This window comes from Phyllobates terribilis, unplaced genomic scaffold (assembly GCF_046119375.1).
Source record: "Phyllobates terribilis strain yellow unplaced genomic scaffold, ASM4611937v1 Scaffold_2__4_contigs__length_985480577, whole genome shotgun sequence".
NCBI classification, from domain to species: Eukaryota; Metazoa; Chordata; class Amphibia; order Anura; family Dendrobatidae; genus Phyllobates; species Phyllobates terribilis.
In genome coordinates, this window is record NW_027362762.1 from 688,214,632 (window position 1) to 688,239,117 (window position 24,486).

Here is a 24,486-nt window from a genome sequence, read left to right on the forward strand (position 1 = left end):
CTTGCGATGATCCTCTTCCGTAGGCCGCGGCTCCGCAGTGGATCGTCAGGGTTGAGGACCTTCCATCGCGCTCCTGTGACGTCGGCGTCTGCTGGGCTCCTTCCAGGACCTTACGCAACGTCCGGACGTGAGGCGGGGCTTCAGTTCTCGAGCGCTTTCGGAGTCCACGCCCCTCTTCTTCCCGCGCGGTGTCCTCAAGATGGCGTCCAATGGCGGGAAAACTCCACGTATGGCGGGAAGAAGGCCGAAGATGGCGCCGGATGGCGGGAAAACTCCACCGATGGCGGGAAGGAAGCGGAAGATGGCGCCGGATGGCGGGAATCTTCACCACAGGTAAGTTTGAACAGTCTTTTTCAGGCACGCAGTACCCGGTGGTTGCGGGCACGAAATCCTGCCGACTACGCCAAAAGTTGACGCGCCCCTGGGCCTGTGTCGCGCTGCGTTGCGCACGCGGGAGCTTACCCGGAGCCGGATCTCTTGAGGGTTGTAGTCTCGTGGCGGTGATCCGGTCCGTGCCCAGGGAGTCAGACTAAGTGGCGCTGTATTAGCGGTAGATGTTGGACGACTACGCCACCCGTTGAGTACAGCTGAGGAGCTGCTGCTGCAGGGCAGACCGCTGAGGCCGGTGGTAGGATTGTGCAGCGTGATAGTATAACCCCCAACGGGAGGGGTATGGCCTCAGGGCAGCCGACGTGGATGATGGGGGTAGCAGGAACCACTCGGAGACGGTACGGTGTAGTTCAGGGTCTTTACTGGTGACAAAGATAGACCCTCCCGGAGTACTGGCTAGCGATTGGGGCCTGGTCAGTCCTTGAGCAGATGGGATCTCCCCTGGCCAGGCGGAGTTGTAGGCCTCCCAAACTAACGATACTCTTCCGGCTACCTTGCTAGAGGCGGGTATAAGTAGCCCACGTCCCTGAGTGTACCGTGTGGTGCTCACCCGTATGGCCGGTGACTCGGGGCCTTCTAGTAGCTTCCGCTCCACGACGGCGGTGCTGGTCCCACGCGTGTGACCGTGCCTTCGGGTTTCTGGGCCAGAGGACCTGCAATCCCCTGCCGGTCGGTTTCTGCTGCTGGATAGGAGTTAGTCCCCACAGCCTCGGACTCCGGGTCCGGTGATAACTTCTCAGTCAGGGCGAGCTCTGCAGCTGCCAGCCCCTGACTCCTTGTAGCACTGCTCCCACAGAGCTCCTGATGTTCTTTTCCTATATCTGCTTCTCTGTCTCTACTTCTTCTCTACCCTAACCCTGCCTCAGCCCTAGGTTTATATAGGGGAAGTTCTTCCCCTCCCAAGACTGGGCAGGAGGTGTGGCATGCATAGGATCCCTGACCAAGAGACCTCCCACCTGCTCTCAGACATAACATTGCTGTTACTGTGGAAACCAGACCCCTGGGGTGCCACACATGCATATCCAAATCTGTGCTATGGGCCTTAGCAATTTAATTAAAATGCACTTTGTCAGAAGAAAATTGGTCCTTATGCAGATGACTTGGGCTGAGTTAACAACAGAGCTTAAAATAAAACTGTCCGGTTTTCATTAAGAAAAATCTGACAATTTTTCATCATGTATTATCTGTATGGCTTTCAATTTTATATATCAGCCAAGACCAAAAAGTGTTTCCAATGTTAAGAATTGGAATGTATCTGTTAAAATCGGATGCCATACGGATTATCCATATGGGATATGTTTTTTTTGGTGGGGGAGGGGGTTTTCAACCATAGTTTTAAATACGGAGGTATTGCATGCTGTTATTTTTTGCGCACAGACATTCATTCCATTTAATAAAAAAATTGACCCGAGTGCAGTCAATTTTTTCCCTGGATAGTACTTGGATCGAAAATAGTCGTGTGAACATAGCCTAACTCAATTTTGCTTGGTCGCTACAACTGATTTTAAGTGCAGGAAGTGTTATTACAAATTTGGCATCTCAATGTAAAACACTATTGAACCTCATACTATTATATATGCACAAAAAATCATATATGGGCGGTCCAGCAGCAAGGGTGATGTAGCAAAAACGACATTTCCCATGAGCACACTGTAACGCTGTGTGTGCTGAGCACTTACCTTGTTCTCCGTCAATACAGTTCAGTCTGGATATTACAGTGTGTGCTGCTGAACCTGTGCACAGAGCAAATAAAATAAAACCTAAAGTATTTCTGCATGCCACTGGAAATATTCTTTATCTATGCATTATTCACTGTTGGGAGGGGGGAATAGATAAGAGAAAAACAAAATATACTCAACCTGTTATAGTTAGAACTACTACAGGTCCTATCTAGGGACAACAGCAAAATGCTGGGGATGGTGTTCCAGTGGAGATGAGAACTCCTTACTGCTTTATTTTTAAAAAGACTGTATTTACAAATATACTTATAATATAATTTTATAATATACTTTCATTTTTAAAGCAATTGACCAACTGTTAAATATTGGGGCAGATTAAGAGTAGCCAGAGCCCCTGGCAGTTTAGACGGTCCCCCCCCCGGCACCTAATGTATCACGTGGCATGTCACATGATTCCCTTGATAGAATCATAGGGCACATGGGTGCTCTGGTGCCCATCTTTAGATACCAAAATACAGAGACAGTAATTTTTTTTCCCTTATGTACAGCGTTATACATAATAGAGGTAGGGGTGGAAAATTAATTTTCCCAAGGGGCCACATGAGAGACTGACTGTTGTGGAGGCCAAACCAATAGGCTGAAATTTAATCTGTTCAATATTAATATTAACATATTAATTGTTAAAGATCACAGCCAAGGGGTGTGCTGAACCAATGCCGCTGTTGCCTTTATGTCACGAACAGTCCTCTGCTGCCCACTATTATCAGGACAATTGCGCAAATGACAGACGCTTAACAGAGGAGGCCGCAGGCTGTTTCCACTAATAGACCAGTTATTGGAGAACTAACAGTGAGTGTATGGTATATACACACCTCCGATTCCAACGCATGGAATAAATATATAAATATATATATAGATAGAGATAGATATACACACACACACACACACACATACCCAGCATGGTCACTGCCGGTTCCGCAATAATAAAACTAACTATTCGCTGCCACCACCAATCATTTACAGGCCGATTGGACACCGTACAGGTAGCGTATGGCTTTCAGGGGTGCGGTTTATGGAACAGAACTATTACATTTTATATTTAATCCAGAAAGATAGGCAATGTTTATAAAAAAAATATACAAAAAAATTTACAAAGGGGACAAAACAATGCAGCATATACAGTTACATAAAATAAAAAGGATTAACAAACAAAACTTACTAAATGCTGGCCACAGCGATGGCTCAGAGCTTACTGAAGGGGAGCACTTCAATTGAAAAGTGTCCGGTGGAACGTGAATTATGCCTACACAGATATGTATCTCCCTGCATTGAACACAGATCATAATTTGCCTTGTCTTTTTTTATCAGCACCTAAGTTACACCCACACACCCTTGATGACTCCTAACAGGGCTGGTCATGGGATGTGGCTTCAGTTTCAGAAAATTATGAGATTCTCAACATTCACGATATCTTTACTCCTGACGATCACAGGCGTTCAATATCGACATCATATTTTTTATCGTGATTTTACCTATTCATAGATATCTGACAACAGCCATGCCATGTTTCCTATCTGGCCGCTATTAATTTGAGACTGATTGCCATGTCTCACAGTTGTGAAAAATAAGTATATTCTTCCCCGATTAGTCTTGAAGTTGAAAATGTATGTCCCATCAATATCAGATCAATACTAAACCCAATATTCATAACTGTACATTGGAGAGAAAAGGTCTGGGGAGGTTCTTTCATCATAGCAGCTCATCCCTGAGAAAAGCCTACTTCTCCTTTTATTAAACAAATCCTAGACTTCATGTCTATTCCCAGCAAATATACCAGTCTTAATTACCTTTCCACACCAGGGGGTGCTGGCTTCACTGCGTGTTTTAATGAGTTTTGTCACTTCTTAACTATTTGTAATTTACGCTCTTCCCATATGTTAAACATGGTCCTATTACCAAAAGAGGTTTAGATTGTCAGCTCTTTCTCCTTCTGGAGATTTTAATTTTTCTATGACAATTATAATTATTTTCTATTTATTGAATAACTTAATATTGAGCAGAATTAAGTATGCTGACATCCCCATATACCGTATGAGTCCGCACACAGCCCCCTATATACAGCATGAGCCCTCATATAGCCCCCAGTGTACAGAATGAGCACTCACATGGCTTTCTATATACAGCATGAGACCCCATGTAGCCCCTATATACAGCATGAGCCCCCATATACAGCATGAGCTCTCACATAGCCCCCTATATACAGCATGAGCCCTCACATAGCTCCCTGTATACAGCATTAGCCCCTATATACAGCATGAGTCCTCACAGCCTCCTATATACAGTATGAGCCCTAACATAGCCCCCTGTATACAGCACAAGCCCTCAACGTAGTCCCTAAATACAATATGAGCCTCCACATAGCCCCTATATACATCATGAGCCCTCACATAGCCCCCAGTATACAGAATGAGCCCTCACATAGCTCGCTATATACAGCATGAGCCCCCATATACAGCATGAGCTCTCACATAGCCCCCCTATATACAGCATGAGCCCTCACATAGTTCCCTGTATATAGCATTAGCCCCTATATACAGCATGAGTCCTCACAGCCTCCTATATACAGTATGAGCCCTAACATAGCCTCCTGTATACAGCACAAGCCCTCAACGTAGTCCCTAAATATAGTATGAGCCTCCACATAGCCCCTATATACAGCATGAGCCCTCACACAGCCTCCTATATACAGTATGAGCCCTAACATAGCCCCCTGTTTACAGCACAAGCCCTCACATAGTCCCTTAATACAGTATGAGCCCCCACATAGTCTCCTATATACAGTATGAACTCTCATATAGCCTCATATACAGTATACAGTATGAGCCCTCAGATACCGTCCTATATACAGGATGAACCCCCACGTAGCCTCCTATATACAGGATGAGCCCTTACATAGCCTCCTATATACAGCATATAGCCCGCTTATTTACAGGATGAACCCTCACATAGCCACCTATATACAGAATGAACCCTCACATAGCCCCTTATACACATCATGAGCCCTCACATAGCCCTCTATATACAGTATGAGCCCCCATGTAGCCTCCTAGCCTCCTATATACAGAATGAGCCCTCACATAACTTCCTATACACAGAATGAGCCCCCACATAGCCCCTACATACAGCATGAGCTCTCACATAGCTCCTTATATACAGGATGAGCCCTCACATAGCCCCGCTATATACAGCATGAGCTCTCACATAGCTCCCTATATACAGTATGAGCCCCCACATAGTCTCCTATATACAGTATGAACTCTCATATAGCCTCATATATACAGTATGAGCCCTCACATACCCTCCTATACAGGATGAACCCCCACGTAGCCTCCTATATACAGGATGAGCCCTCACATAGCCTCCTATATACAGCACATAGCCCGCTTATTTACAGGATGAGCCCTCACATAGCCACCTATATAAAGAATGAACCCTCATATAGTCCCCTATACACATTATGAGCCCTCACATAGCCCCCTATATACAGTATGAGCCCCCATGTAGCCTCCTATCTACAGAATGAGCCCTCACATAACTTCATATACACAGAATGAGCCCCACATAGCCCCTACATACAGCATGAGCTCTCACATGCCTAATTATATACAGGATGAGCCCTCCCATAGCCCCCCTATATACAGCATGAGCTCTCACATAGCTCCCTATATACAGAATAAGCCCTCACATAGCTTACTATACACAGAATGAGCCCTCACATAGCTCCCTATACACAGAATGAGCCCTCACATAGCTCCTTATACACAGAATGAGCCCTCACATAGCTCCCTATATACAGGATGAGCCCTCACATAGCTCCCTATATACAGGATGAGCCCCACATAGCTCCCTGTATACAGTATGAACTCTCACATAGCCCCTATAGGATGAACCCTCACATAGCCTCCTATATTCACCACATAGCCCCCCAATTTACAGAATTAGCCCTCAGATAGCCCCCCTATTTACAGAATGAGCCCTCACATAGCCCGCCGATTTACAGGATGAGTCTTCACATAGCCCCACATTTAATGGATGAGCCCTCACATAGCCTCCTATATACAGGATGAGCCCTCACATAGCCTTATATATACAGTGTAAGCCCCCACATAGCCTCCTATATACAGGATCAGCCCTCACATTTCCTCCTAAATACATTATGAGCCTTCACATAGGTTCCCTGTATACAGGATGAACATTCACATAGCCTCCTATTTACAGCACATAGCCCACTTATTTACAGGATGAGCCCTCACATAGCCCCCCTATATACAGAATGAACCCTCACATAGCTTCCTATATACAGGAGAAACCCTCACATAGCCGCCTATGTACAGGATGAGCCCCCACATAGCCTCCTAAGTAAAGTATGAGCCCCCATAGTATCCTAAATAAAGTATGAACCCTCACATAGCCTCCTATATATAGTAGTGTTCAAAATAATAGCAGTGTGTTCAAAAACATAAGTTAAGCACAAAATCTTTATACTAGTTTTTATTTCCATGCATTGGGAACATTGCACAGTTTTCCAATTCAAAACATGAAGAGAAACGTATATGATTTTTAACTACTTTACAGAAAATAACAACAAATGAACTTTGGGCTGTTCTAAAAAAATAGCAGTGTCTGCATTTGTCTTTACAAACTCACAATATGTACTCTTTTTTTATTTAGCATTCCTGTGAATCACTAACCTAATATTTAGTTGTATACCAACAGTTTTTTAGAACTGCTTCACATCTATGTTGCATAGAGTCAACCAACTTCTGTCAACTATTATTCAAGCCCAGGATGCTTTGACTACATCCCATAATTTTTGGGAATTTGTTGGCTTTGCCTCAGAAACTGCATTTTTGATGTCACCCCACAAGTGATCTATCGGATTTAGGACTAGGGATTGGGCTGGCCACTCCATAACCTCAATTTTGTTGGACTAGAACCAAGATTTTACTCGTTTACTGATGTGTTTAGGGTCATTATCTTGTTGAAACACCCATTTCAAGGGCATATCCTCTTCAGCATAAGGCAAGATGACCTCTTCAAGTATTTTTATATATGCAAACTGGTCCATGATCCCTGGTTTTCGGTAGATAGGTCTGGCACCATAGAAAGAGAAACATGCCCATATCATAATGCTTGCACCACCATGCTTCACTTTCTTCAGAGTGTACTGTGGCTTGAATACAGAGTTTGGGGGTCATCTGACGAAATGTCTGCGACCGTTGGACCCAAAAAGAACAATTTTACTTTCATCAGTCCACAAAATGTTTCTCCATTTCTCTTTAGACCAGTTGATGTGTTTTGTTCGGCAAAATGGAACCGCTTCAGATCATGTCTTTTTATTTTAATGGTGGGACTTTGCGGGGACTTCTTGCTAAGAGATTAGCTTCACATAGGCTTCTTCTAACTGTCACACTACTCACAGGTAACTTGAGACTGTTGTTGATCATCCTGAAGCTGATTATTGGCTGAGCCTTTGCCATTCTGGCTATTCTTCGATCCATTTGAAAGGTAGTCTTCCGTTTTCTTCCACACCTCTCTAGTTTTGCTTTCCATTTTAAATCATTGGAGATGATTTGAGCAGAACAGACTATCATTGTCTGCACTTCTTTATAACTTTTACCCTCTCCATTCAACTTTTTAATCAAAGTACATTGTTCTTCTGAACAATTTCTTGAATGACCCATCCTTCTCAGGCTTTCAAGGAGAAATGCATGTACAACATGTGCTGGCTTCGCCCTTAAATAAGGGCCACCTGATTCACACCTGTTTCTTCACAGAATGATTGACCTCACTAATTGAACTCCATACTGCTATTATTTTGAACACATCCCCTTTCAAATAATTATTCAAATACACAGACTCAAAAACATGCAGATCATGAATGCTGAATCTGTTGGTTTTCTTAGAATCTACTGCACCAACTGATAAAATTGTTTGTGGTAATATAATTTATACCAAAAACAGTGATTAATCTCGTTAGTCATATTGGACTGCTATTATTTTGAACACTACTGTACATAGGCACACATCTTACACATATATGAAAAAAAAACACATAATCACCTCGCTCCCGTTCCCCCATCGCTCTGCTCCGGTCCCTGGAGATCTATTTCTTCTTGAGGCCGGCGCATACATGCTGGAGCTGAGGCGATGGCATCATCGCGGCAGCATGTCACAAAAATCCCTGATGGGAAATTAGCGCCGTCGATGGCGGAGCACAAACATGGCATTACACAATAAATATTACCTATACAGAACACAATAAATAAAACAGTTGACACACTGACTTGGGTGGATAACTTTTGGCCACGGCCTTTAATTATAATTTATAATTATATAAACTCCATCTTTATTAATGAACAACTTTACTAAACTTTTATTTACCAACAACTTTACCAACAATAACCGCTTCTTAGTAAAAAACTCAAGCCCGTTAACCAAAACCAATTATGCCTATGATTGGGACAACCCCTTCAAAGCCTCACATTTCTATAAAAAAAAATCCATAGAAATCTAAAGAGCTGTACTGTACCTCTGTATATCTGATCAGGCAAAGTCTAACATTGCATACAAATATATATATTTTTATCATTAGATGTTATATTACTGGGGTATTCTCAAGTTTGAAAGTTATCATCACCTATCTGTGGGATAAGGTATAACTTCCCGATAGCAGGGAGTCTGACCACTTGGACACACTCCGATCCCAAGAGTTGAGTAAAAGGAGCAGAGGCTGATCATGTGCACTGCTGCTCCAATCATTCTTATGTGAGTGCCAAAGACCACCTGAGCGCAACTCTCGGCTATCTCCAGAGGTTCCATTAAGAATTAACGGAGTGGCAGTGCGCATGATCAACTGCAGCTCCTTCCACACAAGGCTTTTCAGAGAGCCCTAATTCTTGGGAGCCGTGTGGGTTCCAGCGGTCGAACCCCCAGCGATCAGAAAGTTATCCCCTATCTATTGGATGGGGGATGAATTCCAAATTTGCGAATATCACTTTAAGGAATTATAAAGAGAGAGAGAGCGCAAAGACTTTAAGGAATTAGTCACTGCTTCTAAGAAGGTTTACCTCTATAATATAGTGCAGTAAACTATAGCTTCATAGTACGAAAACACAGGGACTCCAAGGGCCAATATTCAGAGTCTCAGTGCATGAGTCAATAAAGAGGTCATTCTAGGAGCTTCATAGAATGGAAAGAGAATGTTAAGAACATATGCTTTATTCTTTGTTCATTTTATCTGTTTATGAGAAAGCACTTTGGCTTTTGCAGCACTCCTAGAAGTATTAATTAAATCACCGAAAAAAAATAGAAATTTGCTTGGAAGCGTTGCTATTGTTGATACCGATCTGGATCACTGCCGAGTTCTGGAGTTTTGCCTGATGAGTCTGCAGAAAGAAGTAATACATATTACTATTTAACAGAAAATACATAAACACAAGAGAAAGCAATGCCCACAATCAATTATAAAGTCAAGAAATAAAAAGTGGAAAAATGAATAAATAGTAATGGCCTTAGCCACAGTCTACATATTACAAGTCTATATAAAGAAGCTGGGCTACACTACACTGATTTATAGTAGTATTCAAAATAATAGCAGTGTGTTCAAAAACATGAGTTAAGAACAAAATCTTTATACTAGTTTTTATTTCCATGCATTGGGAACATTGCACACTGTTTTCTCATTCAACACATGAAGAGTAGTGTTGAGTAGTGTTGAGCCACCCCCGTAGTGTTCGAGTTCGGTTCGGTTCGTCGAACACCCGTGTGTTCGCCGAACTGTTCGTCGAACTGTTCGTCGAACTGTTCGTCGAACACCTTCGAACACCGTTAAAACCAATGGCAGGCAAACAAAAACACATAGAAACACATAGAAAACACCTTCAAAGGTGTCCAAAAGCTGACAAACTGCTCAGAAGACACAACTAACACATGGAAAAGTGACAAGTACATATAGTCATGCGAAAAGAAAAGAGGTGGAGGAGTAAAAGGAGGGGGAGACACAGATATAGGCATGTCATGCCCTTCTAAAATCCAAAAAGTGAGAAGCCGAGACGGCCAGTCCGCTCCTGCCCGTGCCACCTCCGTGTCGCCGGGTTTGTGCCAGAGCCGCGGTGAACCCTGACGGCCAGCCCCCCTCTCCCAATACTGGTGCCTGTCCGCTGGTGGGTCGAGAGAGCCCCCCTGTGGTGGAGGCAGCTCTAAGCTTTTTAATTTAAATTGTCCCTCTAATTTGAATGAATACACTTTAAATCCATTTACAAGGATCTATTGGAGGGCAAGTCTCATGCCAGCAGCCGCGTAATTCCAGCTCCAGTAGCGTCCACTAAAGCTGCTGCAGTTAAAAAGCTTTTATAAGGATCGAGCTCGGCTGTCCACCGCAAGGCATCCTAGTGCCAGTCCCAGCCCCTATGCCTTGGGGTGCCTCCTGATGCTCTTCACTAAGTATCCCGTGGTCCCGAAGCATTTCCTTTGAAAAAATTAAGTGTCCAAACTACAGGTGGTGTAGCTTGCTTAACAGCCGGGATAATCCGCTGACTAGCAGACACTGCTACTAGGCACAAAGTATTTCCTGGGCTAGATGCAGTTAAAAATTTGTAAGTAGATACTCTCGTTGGATGCTGAGAAAGCATTCCATAGAGTCTCCTGGCACGCCATATATGATTCTCTTAAAAAGCTTGGGGTAGGGGTCTAGGGGACCCTTTTATAGCCAAAATCACGGCCCTGTATCACAATACGTCACCTAGGCTGAAGATAAATGGAACTGTAGCACCGAGGGCTCGGTTGCTACAGACGTATTGCACCTCACCCAGAGGTGTGATATCTCACTCTCAGATAAGGATGGAGTGTGGATCAGGACCCGACACCTGCATGCATTACACCACATTGCCGTGGGGCAGGGCGACCAATATGCCCCTGAGATGGGCACGACAGTCCCTGTCCCTGGCTGGAGTGGGGGGAGGGAACACTGAGGAAGGGGAACCCTGCAGTGCAGGAGCAGGGAGGAAGCAGTTCCTGGGTGCATTGAGAAGGGAGTATAAAAGGTGGGCACCATCTTAGTTCAGTGCAGAGAAGTCTGAGCAGAAGTGGCAGGGAGCAGGGGCTCTGCATGAGCTCTGCTCCGGAGGCGGGCCTAGTAACAGAGGCCCAGGCCTGCAAGAGGGAGAAGGAAGGAAGAGGAGCGGAGAAGGCTCCAGGAACGAGGAATGAAGGGATCCCAGGGGTGCGGACGGGCGAGTCGCCACCGCACGCCCGAATCCACCTGCGTGGAGGGGTCAGGCCAAAGGGGGAGACCGGTCCCCGAACTAGTGGAGGCAGGAAACGACCCTCAGCTAGAAACCGGAGGCTCTGACATTTTATGTGGCGCAGCCCCTTGCTCCACCCGCTAGGAAGGCACCACATAGGGTCAGGGAAACTGGCGCCAAGTTTACCAAGAGGAGGCCCGAGGCAGCCGGACAGAAGTGTTGGTAAGAAAGGCCAGACAAAGGACACACAAAGGGGGTCCTGTGAAGCGCTCCAAAGTTATCTGGGAGTTGTCTGAGCCCCTCACCTGGTGAGCACAGTACGACGTGGGCAGCCGTTACCTGCAGACGTGGTCTGGATAATAAGAACTGTGAGTAAAGGCCCTGAACTGCATCACTGACTCCGTGTCGTTACTGCTGCTGCCCTGCACCATCACCCCCATCCTCCGCATACACTGCCCTGAGGCTATACTCCTCCCGTGGGGAGTTATGCTACGCTCTGCTGCACCCACAACACCAGCCTTAGCGGTCTGCCCTGTAGCGGCGGTTCACTCTGACCGCAATCCACGGGTGGCGTAGTCGGACATTTAAACATCAAAACCACATAAATAGTTCCGCCACTGGTTTGACCGCCCTGAGCCACGGAACCGGATCGCCGCCACGAAGACTACAACCACCAGCATCCACCAAAAAGGGTCCGGCTCCGGGTGTCCCAAGGCCCAGGGGGTGCGTCAGAACATTTTCATCACCTTTCACAATCACCAATGGGACAAGGCAGGGATGTCCTCTGTCCCCTCTCTTATACATCCTAGTGACGGAGCACCTGCTCTCATCAATTCGCCATAACCCCAATATTAGGTGGATTGAGGTGGGAGGCACCGAGTACAAGTGCTCTCTATTTGCTGATGATGTCCTAGTATATATCACTCAATCACATATATCCATCCCTGCTGTTATGGCTGAAATAGATCACTTTGTTACATGGTAAAATTTTAAAATCAATGCAGCGAAGTCTGAGGCCCTCGATGTCTCCCTCCCTAAATCCATATAGGATTCCATCCAGTCCAACTTTCCCTTTGCCTGGCCCTCACAGGGTATCAAATACTTAGGAATTCCTATTCATAGAGACCTCTCCCATCTATGTTATCTTAATTTTGGGCCCTTTATTGAACAATTCCATACAGACCACGGTTGGCAAGTTGGAACTGTGAGATTCACTACGTGCACCACTGGTATTTTGTGGAAAAGCACATGTAAGATTCTGCAACAGTCTCTGCTGATACTCCTGCATGCGTGCATCCCTTTCTATGGCAGGAATAATTTCTGCAAATTTACTTTTGTACCGGGGATCTAACAGTGTGGCAACCCAGTAGTCAGGATTATTTCTAATTCTCACAATTCGAGGGTCATGTTGCAGGTAGTGCAGCAAGAAGGCACTCATGTGTGTTGCGCATCCAGGAGCACCAAGTCCCTGTTGTGTTGGTGGCGAGGTAACAATCATGCTTCCTTCCTCTGTCCTCTCCCCCCAACCTCGCACAACAGAAATGTGATCAAGGTCTCCCTCATCTGATGAGTCTTCCATCAGTTCGTCCTCCACTTCTTCCTGGGCTCCTGCACCTTCCTCACTAGTTTGGCTGCTACCATGCGCCCTGGTAAAATCATCTCCCCCACCCTCACATGCCTGCCGCCCTGGTGCTGCCGACCGTCTGGACCTTGCAGATGTTAGCCCTTCCGCATACAACTCCTCCTCCTCTACTTCCTCCACCTCCTCTTGTGCCACCACCTGACTCCGAATTCTGTTTAACATGTGCTCCAGCATGTAAATCACCGGAATAGTCATGCTGATAATGGCATCGTCAGCACTAAACATCTTCGTCGCCATTTCAAAACTGTGCAGAAGGGTGCATAGGTCCCTGATCTGAGACCACTCCTCCAGCGTGATTTGCCCCACCTCTGAATCTCGTTGGCCCAGGCTATACGTCAGAACGTATTGCACCAGGGCTTGTCGGTGCTGCCACAGTCGCTGCAACATGTGCAGAGTTGAATTCCACCGGGTAGGCACATCGCATTTTAGCCGGTGAAGTGGCAGGCCCAACGACTTCTGTAGAGATGTAAGTCGCTGAGCTGCGGGATGCGAACGGCGGAAGTGAGCACACAGCGACCGTGCCCTCTGCAGAAGGCCATCTAGTCTGGGATAGTGGGCTAAAAATTGCTGGACAACCAGGTTCAACACGTGAGCCATACAAGGCACGTGTGTGACATTGCCCCGGCGAAGGGCCGCACCCAGGTTTGCAGCATTGTCGCACACGGCCTTCCCTGGTTTCAGGTCCAGTGGAGACAACCATTCATGAAATTGGTTCTCCAGAGCTGACCACAACTCCTCAGCTGTGTGACTCACATTTCCCAGACATTTCAATGTAAAAACCGCCTGATGACGTTGAGCCCTACTGCCAGCATAGTAAGGAGGTGTGCAGGATCCCTTCTGCGCAGTTAGAAAGCTTGTGGCATGACCAGACAGGCTTTGGGTGCAGGTGGAAGACCGAGAGGAGGTTGAGGAGGCAGAAGCAGTGGAGGAAAAATGACATAAAGAGGATTGACGCACAACTCGTGGGGACGGCAAGACTTGGACAGCAGCCCCTTGTCCTGCTGTCTCCATAGTTACCCAGTGCCCAGTCAGCGACATGTAACGCCCCTGTCCATGCCTACTCGTCCAAGTGTCTGTGGTGAAATGCACCCTGTCACACACAGAGTTTCTCAAAGAAGCGGTGATGTTGTGTGCGACATGCTGGTGGAGCGCAGGCACACCTTTCTTTGAGAAGTAGTGCCAACTGGGCATCTGGTACTGGGGCACTGCGACGGACATAAGGTCTCGAAAATCCTCTGTGTCCACCAGGCGGAAAGGCAGCATTTCTGTAGCCAAGAGCTTGCAGATGGTGAAATTCAACCTCTTAGCTTTCTCATGGCTAGGAGGAAATGGTCTTTTACTTGTCCACATCTGAGGGACCGAGGGCTGGCTATTGTGCTTAGACGGGGTTGATAAGGGTGTCCCCGGCAAACTGCCGGTCTGTGAGGAAGATGCAGGCGGACATGTTAGGTTGCCTTGATCCAAAGGTGGTGCTATCGATGTCGGACAGCGCTCAAGACCAGCTGGTGTTACCACCTCCAAAGAAAATGATGACCTGCCAATCACGCTGGCTGTTGCGGGTAAAGAGGTGGCAGGTCTGCGCCCCAAAACAGGTGTGACTGCTGTCCCCCCAGTCACAGAGGATGAAGAGGCCGCGGATGCACAAGATATGGCAGACGGTGGTTGGCCCGGCCGGCTAGACCGCATTGTAGCACACTGAGCTTCCCACTGCAACTTATGCTTCATGTCCATGTGCCGGTTCATGCATGAAGTACTCAAACTATGTATTTTTTGGCCTCTACTTAGCTTTTGCTGACAAATGTTACAGATAACACGAGTTGGGTCATCTTTATCGATCTGAAAAAATGCCCAGGCTATGCAAGGCTTAGCACCCATGCGACCTGAAGAGCCACCACGACTTGTGGTGAGAGGCAGAGTTGTGTTTGAGGATGCAGTTGTTGACGTGCTTCCAGTACTACGTCTCTGTCCAGGAAGGCGCAACCTGACCTCGTCGTCACTAGCATCTTCCTCCACCTCCTCTGCTGACCTCATCTCTTGGCTGACTGTGGGTTGACAGTAAGTGGGATCTCCGACCTCATCATCATCACCCTGTGCGTTATCACACCCGTCGTCCTCAGAGCCAACCTGTTCCTGCCCTGACAAAAAACTAAAGTTGTCGCTCCAATCAGGTATTTGAGTCTTATCATCGTCTTCCTCATTGTCTCCACCAACAGGAGTTACAGTTTGGGAATGAGGGTCTACATTATGGTCAGAACCTTCTGCGTCTGGTCCTGGATCCGACTCATAAAGATTCTGGGCATCAGTGCAGATCATTTCCTCGTCTGGATTCACAGAAGCGCTGGAGTCGACCTCTGATTCCCAGGCTATAGTATGAGTAAACAGCTCTGCAGACTCAACCATCTGTTCTACCTCATACTCAGACGGGCAGCTGGAGATTTGGGAGCTGTGAGGAAGCAAGTGCGATTTGGGTGACACCTTTGAGGACTGGAGTATTTGTGATGTTGAAGTTGATGTGGAGGAGAGCCCACTTAAAGGAGCACTTGATATCCGTTGAAGCACCTGCTGTTTTTGTGCCTCATCTGGAATTTGTAGCGATTGGCGTGGCCGTAAGAAAGGGATCTTATCACATTGTCCGCTAAAAGAAGTAGACATTTTAGTTTGGCTGGAAGATGGTCTTTCTTCTGCACCTACCCCACGGACACAACCTTTTTTCCCCTTCCCAACACGCCTATTCCCCTTTCCACCAGCAGCAGGCCTTTTTCCACTCATTTTGGTGGTTAACTAATTCACAACTCTGGAGTTGTTTGCACAAAAAAACAATGGATGGTAACCGAGCAGAGCTGAGTGGCCAAACTGTGGTATTAGGCCAAAACTATTGGCTGGGTTAGATGCAGAAAAAAATTATTTTTAATTTGCAACCTGATGGAGGTCAGTATAGATGGACTAATAGACCAAGTCCCACACACCGCTAGAAGCCCAAATATTTTTTCAGAGCTAGATGCAGAAAATTTTTTTATTCAATTTGCAACCTGATGGAGGTCAGTATAGATGGACTAATAGACCAAGTCCCACACACTGCTAGAAGCCCAAATATTTTTTCAGAGCTAGATGCAGAAAAAAATTATTTTTAATTGGCAACCTGATGGAGGTCAGTATAGATGGACTAATAGACCAAGTCCCACACACCGCTAGAAGCCCAAATATTTTTTCAGAGCTAGATGCAGAAAAAAATTATTTTTAATTTGCAACCTGATGGAGGTCAGTATAGATGGACTAATAGACCAAGTCCCACACACCGCTAGAAGCCCAAATATTTTTTCAGAGCTAGATGCAGAAAAAAATTATATTCAATTTGCAACCTGCTGGAGGTCATTATAGAAGGACTAATAGAACAAGTCCCACACACTGCTAGAAGCCCAAATATTTTTTCAGAGCTAAATGAAGAAAAAAATTATTTTTAATTTGCAACCTGATGGAGGTCAGTATAGATGGACTAATAGACCAAGTCCCACACACTGCTAGAAGCCCAAATATTTTTTCAGAGCTAGATGCAGAAAAAAATTATTTTTAATTTGCAACCTGATGGAGGTCAGTATAGATGGACTAATAGAGAAAGTCCCACACACTGCTAGAAGCCCAAGTATTTTTTCAGAGCTAGATGCAGAAAAAAATTATTTTTAATTTGCAACCTGATGGAGGTCAGTATAGATGGACTAATAGAACAAGTCCCACACGCTGCTAGAAGCCCAAATATTTTTTCAGAGATAAATGAAGAAAAAAATTATTTTTAATTTGCAACCTGATGGAGGTCAGTATAGATGGACTAATAGACCAAGTCCCACACACTGCTAGAAGCCCAAATATTTTTTCAGAGCTAGATGCAGAAAAAAATTATTTTTAATTTGCAACCTGATGGAGGTCAGTATAGATGGACTAATAGACCAAGTCCCACACACCGCTAGAAGCCCAAATATTTTTTCAGAGCTAGATGCAGAAAAAAATTATATTCAATTTGCAACCTGCTGGAGGTCAGTATAGAAGGACTAATAGAACAAGTCCCACACACTGCTAGAAGCCCAAATATTTTTTCAGAGCTAAATGAAGAAAAAAATTATTTTTAATTTGCAACCTGATGGAGGTCAGTATAGATGGACTAATAGACCAAGTCCCACACACTGCTAGAAGCCCAAATATTTTTTCAGAGCTAGATGCAGAAAAAAATTATATTCAGTTTGCAACCTGATGGAGGTCAGTATAGATGGACTAATAGAATGATGCTATGCCCAAAAGATTTTACTTCACTAGGTGCAGTAAAAAAATTGGTATTCTATACACAGGTGGTATATCTTGCAACACAGATAGGCTACTCCACTGACTAACACACTCTGCAATAGGCCAAAAAGGATTAGCTTTGCTAGATTCAGCCAAATGCTGTGAAAAAAACTTGCACAGCACTGGCACAGACCTGCCTGGCAAAAACTGATAGGAACTGATGTAACCTAGTCCTGAAAAGGACTCCAATTACAATTAGTCTTTACTCCCACAATCTATCTATTTAAGAGCACAGACCTGCCTGATAAAAGTCGTAGGAAATGCTGTAACCTAGTCCTTAAAAGGACTGCAATCACAACTATTCCCTACTCCCAAGCTATCTGTATATTTGTGCGAAAATTGGCTTGAAATTAACAAGGTATAGCGCACACAGCAACAGCGGTGCCGTCTAACACGCAGCTGCAGCAGTGAGAAAATGGTGGCGACGGGGAAAATGGCTTGGTCTTATAGGGCAAGGACATGTGACATACACTGCCAATCACACATGCCCTTGCTTGTGTGAAAAAAAGCACTTCGCTCCGTGTGTGCGCTGCTGATAGGCTGACAGATTGCACCTCCCCACTGCAAATGCGGGAAAGAGAAAAAAAAATGGAGATCTTCATTGTTCCTGCAGAGATCCATCCCCTGCCCCTCCCCCCGCCCCGCTGTACACTCAAACTGCGTATTAACATTAATTTTCATCATTACTGAGAAAAAATCCAGTTATGATTTTGGTGCACGAACAGTTATCGAACATAACCTCGAACAGCCGAATTTTTCTCAAATTGTTCGTGTTCGCCGACCGGCTCGAACACCGCCCAAAACAGCTCGAATTTGAGATTGGCGAACAGTTCGAGTAGAACAACGCTCATCTCTAGTGTTGAGCCACCCCCGTAGTGTTCGAGTTCGGTTCGGTTCGTCGAACACCCGTGTGTTCGCCGAACTGTTCGTCGAACACCTTCGAACACCGTTAAAACCAATGGCAGGCAAACAAAAACACATAGAAACACATAGAAAACACTTTCAAAGGTGTCCAAAAGCTGACAAACTGCTCAGAAGACACAACTAACACATGGAAAAGTGACAAGTACATATAGTCATGCGAAAAGAAAAGAGGTGGAGGAGTAAAAGGAGGGGGAGACACAGATATAGGCATGTCATGCCCTTCTAAAATCCAAAAAGTGAGAAGCCGAGACGGCCAGTCCGCTCCTGCCCGTGCCACCTCCGTGTCGCCGGGTTTGTGCCAGAGCCGCGGTGAACCCTGACGGCCAGCCCCCCTCTCCCAATACTGGTGCCTGTCCGCTGGTGGGTCGAGAGAGCCCCCCTGTGGTGGAGGCAGCTCTAAGCTTTTTAATTTAAATTGTCCCTCTAATTTGAATGAATACACTTTAAATCCATTTACAAGGATCTATTGGAGGGCAAGTCTCATGCCAGCAGCCGCGTAATTCCAGCTCCAGTAGCGTCCACTAAAGCTGCTGCAGTTAAAAAGCTTTTATAAGGATCGAGCTCGGCTGTCCACCGCAAGGCATCCTAGTGCCAGTCCCAGCCCCTATGCCTTGGGGTGCCTCCTGATGCTCTTCACTAAGTATCCCGTGGTCCCGAAGCATTTCCTTTGAAAAAATTAAGTGTCCAAACTACAGGTGGTGTAGCTTGCTTAACAGCCGGGATAATCCGCTGACTAGCAGACACTGCTACTAGGCACAAAGTATTTCCTGGGCTAGATGCAGTTAAAAATTTGTAAGTAGATACTCTCGTTGGATGCTGAGAAAGCATTCCATAGAGTCTCCTGGCACGCCATATATGATTCTCTTAAAAAGCTTGGGGTAGGGGTCTAGGGGACCCTTTTATAGCCAAAATCACGGCCCTGTATCACAATACGTCACCTAGGCTGAAGATAAATGGAACTGTAGCACCGAGGGCTCGGTTGCTACAGACGTATTGCACCTCACCCAGAGGTGTGATATCTCACTCTCAGATAAGGATGGAGTGTGGATCAGGACCCGACACCTGCATGCATTACGCCACATTGCCGTGGGGCAGGGCGACCAATATGCCCCTGAGATGGGCACGACAGTCCCTGTCCCTGGCTGGAGTGGGGGGAGGGAACACTGAGGAAGGGGAACCCTGCAGTGCAGGAGCAGGGAGGAAGCAGTTCCTGGGTGCATTGAGAAGGGAGTATAAAAGGTGGGCACCATCTTAGTTCAGTGCAGAGAAGTCTGAGCAGAAGTGGCAGGGAGCAGGGGCTCTGCATGAGCTCTGCTCCGGAGGCGGGCCTAGTAACAGAGGCCCAGGCCTGCAAGAGGGAGAAGGAAGGAAGAGGAGCGGAGAAGGCTCCAGGAACGAGGAATGAAGGGATCCCAGGGGTGCGGACGGGCGAGTCGCCACCGCACGCCCGAATCCACCTGCGTGGAGGGGTCAGGCCAAAGGGGGAGACCGGTCCCCGAACTAGTGGAGGCAGGAAACGACCCTCAGCTAGAAACCGGAGGCTCTGACATTTTATGTGGCGCAGCCCCTTGCTCCACCCGCTAGGAAGGCACCACATAGGGTCAGGGAAACTGGCGCCAAGTTTACCAAGAGGAGGCCCGAGGCAGCCGGACAGAAGTGTTGGTAAGAAAGGCCAGACAAAGGACACACAAAGGGGGTCCTGTGAAGCGCTCCAAAGTTATCTGGGAGTTGTCTGAGCCCCTCACCTGGTGAGCACAGTACGACGTGGGCAGCCGTTACCTGCAGACGTGGTCTGGATAATAAGAACTGTGAGTAAAGGCCCTGAACTGCATCACTGACTCCGTGTCGTTACTGCTGCTGCCCTGCACCATCACCCCCATCCTCCGCATACACTGCCCTGAGGCTATACTCCTCCCGTGGGGAGTTATGCTACGCTCTGCTGCACCCACAACACCAGCCTTAGCGGTCTGCCCTGTAGCGGCGGTTCACTCTGACCGCAATCCACGGGTGGCGTAGTCGGACATTTAAACATCAAAACCACATAAATAGTTCCGCCACTGGTTTGACCGCCCTGAGCCACGGAACCGGATCGCCGCCACGAAGACTACAACCACCAGCATCCACCAAAAAGGGTCCGGCTCCGGGTGTCCCAAGGCCCAGGGGGTGCGTCAGAACATTTTCATCACCTTTCACAATCACCAATGGGACAAGGCAGGGATGTCCTCTGTCCCCTCTCTTATACATCCTAGTGACGGAGCACCTGCTCTCATCAATTCGCCATAACCCCAATATTAGGTGGATTGAGGTGGGAGGCACCGAGTACAAGTGCTCTCTATTTGCTGATGATGTCCTAGTATATATCACTCAATCACATATATCCATCCCTGCTGTTATGGCTGAAATAGATCACTTTGTTACATGGTAAAATTTTAAAATCAATGCAGCGAAGTCTGAGGCCCTCGATGTCTCCCTCCCTAAATCCATATAGGATTCCATCCAGTCCAACTTTCCCTTTGCCTGGCCCTCACAGGGTATCAAATACTTAGGAATTCCTATTCATAGAGACCTCTCCCATCTATGTTATCTTAATTTTGGGCCCTTTATTGAACAATTCCATACAGACCACGGTTGGCAAGTTGGAACTGTGAGATTCACTACGTGCACCACTGGTATTTTGTGGAAAAGCACATGTAAGATTCTGCAACAGTCTCTGCTGATACTCCTGCATGCGTGCATCCCTTTCTATGGCAGGAATAATTTCTGCAAATTTACTTTTGTACCGGGGATCTAACAGTGTGGCAACCCAGTAGTCAGGATTATTTCTAATTCTCACAATTCGAGGGTCATGTTGCAGGTAGTGCAGCAAGAAGGCACTCATGTGTGTTGCGCATCCAGGAGCACCAAGTCCCTGTTGTGTTGGTGGCGAGGTAACAATCATGCTTCCTTCCTCTGTCCTCTCCCCCCAACCTCGCACAACAGAAATGTGATCAAGGTCTCCCTCATCTGATGAGTCTTCCATCAGTTCGTCCTCCACTTCTTCCTGGGCTCCTGCACCTTCCTCACTAGTTTGGCTGCTACCATGCGCCCTGGTAAAATCATCTCCCCCACCCTCACATGCCTGCCGCCCTGGTGCTGCCGACCGTCTGGACCTTGCAGATGTTAGCCCTTCCGCATACAACTCCTCCTCCTCTACTTCCTCCACCTCCTCTTGTGCCACCACCTGACTCCGAATTCTGTTTAACATGTGCTCCAGCATGTAAATCACCGGAATAGTCATGCTGATAATGGCATCGTCAGCACTAAACATCTTCGTCGCCATTTCAAAACTGTGCAGAAGGGTGCATAGGTCCCTGATCTGAGACCACTCCTCCAGCGTGATTTGCCCCACCTCTGAATCTCGTTGGCCCAGGCTATACGTCAGAACGTATTGCACCAGGGCTTGTCGGTGCTGCCACAGTCGCTGCAACATGTGCAGAGTTGAATTCCACCGGGTAGGCACATCGCATTTTAGCCGGTGAAGTGGCAGGCCCAACGACTTCTGTAGAGATGTAAGTCGCTGAGCTGCGGGATGCGAACGGCGGAAGTGAGCACACAGCGACCGTGCCCTCTGCAGAAGGCCATCTAGTCTGGGATAGTGGGCTAAAAATTGCTGGACAACCAGGTTCAACACGTGAGCCATACAAGGCACGTGTGTGACATTGCCCCGGCGAAGGGCCGCACCCAGGTTTGCAGCATTGTCGCACACGGCCTTCCCTGGTTTCAGGTCCAGTGGAGACAACCATTCATGAAATTGGTTCTCCAGAGCTGACCACAACTCCTCAGCTGTGTGACTCACATTTCCCAGACATTTCAATGTAAAAACCGCCTGATGACGTTGAGCCCTACTGCCAGCATAGTAAGGAGGTGTGCAGGATCCCTTCTGCACAGTTAGAAAGCTTGTGGCATGACCAGACAGGCTTTGGGTGCAGGTGGAAGACCGAGAGGAGGTTGAGGAGGCAGAAGCAGTGGAGGAAAAATGACATAAAGAGGATTGACGCACAACTCGTGGGGACGGCAAGACTTGGACAGCAGCCCCTTGTCCTGCTGTCACCATAGTTACCCAGTGCCCAGTCAGCGACATGTAACGCCCCTGTCCATGCCTACTCGTCCAAGTGTCTGTGGTGAAATGCACCCTGTCACACACAGAGTTTCTCAAAGAAGCGGTGATGTTGTGTGCGACATGCTGGTGGAGCGCAGGCACACCTTTCTTTGAGAAGTAGTGCCGACTGGGCATCTGGTACTGGGGCACTGCGACGGACATAAGGTCTCGAAAATCCTCTGTGTCCACCAGGCGGAAAGGCAGCATTTCTGTAGCCAAGAGCTTGCAGATGGTGAAATTCAACCTCTTAGCTTTCTCATGGCTAGGAGGAAATGGTCTTTTACTTGTCCACATCTGAGGGACCGAGGGCTGGCTATTGTGCTTAGACGGGGTTGATAAGGGTGTCCCCGGCAAACTGCCGGTCTGTGAGGAAGATGCAGGCGGACATGTTAGGTTGCCTTGATCCAAAGGTGGTGCTATCGATGTCGGACAGCGCTCAAGACCAGCTGGTGTTACCACCTCCAAAGAAAATGATGACCTGCCAATCACGCTGGCTGTTGCGGGTAAAGAGGTGGCAGGTCTGCGCCCCAAAACAGGTGTGACTGCTGTCCCCCCAGTCACAGAGGATGAAGAGGCCGTGGATGCACAAGATATGGCAGACGGTGGTTGGCCCGGCCGGCTAGACCGCATTGTAGCACACTGAGCTTCCCACTGCAACTTATGCTTCATGTCCATGTGCCGGTTCATGCATGAAGTACTCAAACTATGTATTTTTTGGCCTCTACTTAGCTTTTGCTGACAAATGTTACAGATAACACGAGTTGGGTCATCTTTATCGATCTGAAAAAATGCCCAGGCTATGCAAGGCTTAGCACCCATGCGACCTGAAGAGCCACCACGACTTGTGGTGAGAGGCAGAGTTGTGTTTGAGGATGCAGTTGTTGACGTGCTTCCAGTACTACGTCTCTGTCCAGGAAGGCGCAACCTGACCTCGTCGTCACTAGCATCTTCCTCCACCTCCTCTGCTGACCTCATCTCTTGGCTGACTGTGGGTTGACAGTAAGTGGGATCTCCGACCTCATCATCATCACCCTGTGCGTTATCACACCCGTCGTCCTCAGAGCCAACCTGTTCCTGCCCTGACAAAAAACTAAAGTTGTCGCTCCAATCAGGTATTTGAGTCTTATCATCGTCTTCCTCATTGTCTCCACCAACAGGAGTTACAGTTTGGGAATGAGGGTCTACATTATGGTCAGAACCTTCTGCGTCTGGTCCTGGATCCGACTCATAAAGATTCTGGGCATCAGTGCAGATCATTTCCTCGTCTGGATTCACAGAAGCGCTGGAGTCGACCTCTGATTCCCAGGCTATAGTATGAGTAAACAGCTCTGCAGACTCAACCATCTGTTCTACCTCATACTCAGACGGGCAGCTGGAGATTTGGGAGCTGTGAGGAAGCAAGTGCGATTTGGGTGACACCTTTGAGGACTGGAGTATTTGTGATGTTGAAGTTGATGTGGAGGAGAGCCCACTTAAAGGAGCACTTGATATCCGTTGAAGCACCTGCTGTTTTTGTGCCTCATCTGGAATTTGTAGCGATTGGCGTGGCCGTAAGAAAGGGATCTTATCACATTGTCCGCTAAAAGAAGTAGACATTTTAGTTTGGCTGGAAGATGGTCTTTCTTCTGCACCTACCCCACGGACACAACCTTTTTTCCCCTTCCCAACACGCCTATTCCCCTTTCCACCAGCAGCAGGACTTTTTCCACTCATTTTGGTGGTTAACTAATTCACAACTCTGGAGTTGTTTGCACAAAAAAACAATGGATGGTAACCGAGCAGAGCTGAGTGGCCAAACTGTGGTATTAGGCCAAAACTATTGGCTGGGTTAGATGCAGAAAAAAATTATTTTTAATTTGCAACCTGATGGAGGTCAGTATAGATGGACTAATAGACCAAGTCCCACACACCGCTAGAAGCCCAAATATTTTTTCAGAGCTAGATGCAGAAAATTTTTTTATTCAATTTGCAACCTGATGGAGGTCAGTATAGATGGACTAATAGACCAAGTCCCACACACTGCTAGAAGCCCAAATATTTTTTCAGAGCTAGATGCAGAAAAAAATTATTTTTAAT

General features: G+C 46.9%; 1 protein-coding gene across 6 annotated transcripts in view; it reads right to left on the minus strand.

The window, feature by feature from the left end:
- Positions 1–9,332: 9,332 nt before the first annotated feature.
- Positions 9,333–24,486, minus strand: part of MFSD4A (major facilitator superfamily domain containing 4A) — a 210,166-nt gene continuing 195,012 nt past the window's right edge. For all 6 annotated transcript variants that reach the window (XM_073666969.1, XM_073666964.1, XM_073666967.1 and 3 more), the window contains one exon: positions 9,333–9,517. In XM_073666969.1, the coding sequence (XP_073523070.1) occupies positions 9,484–9,517 (34 nt within the window). In that variant the 3' untranslated portion in view covers positions 9,333–9,483. The remainder of the gene's footprint in view (positions 9,518–24,486) is intronic.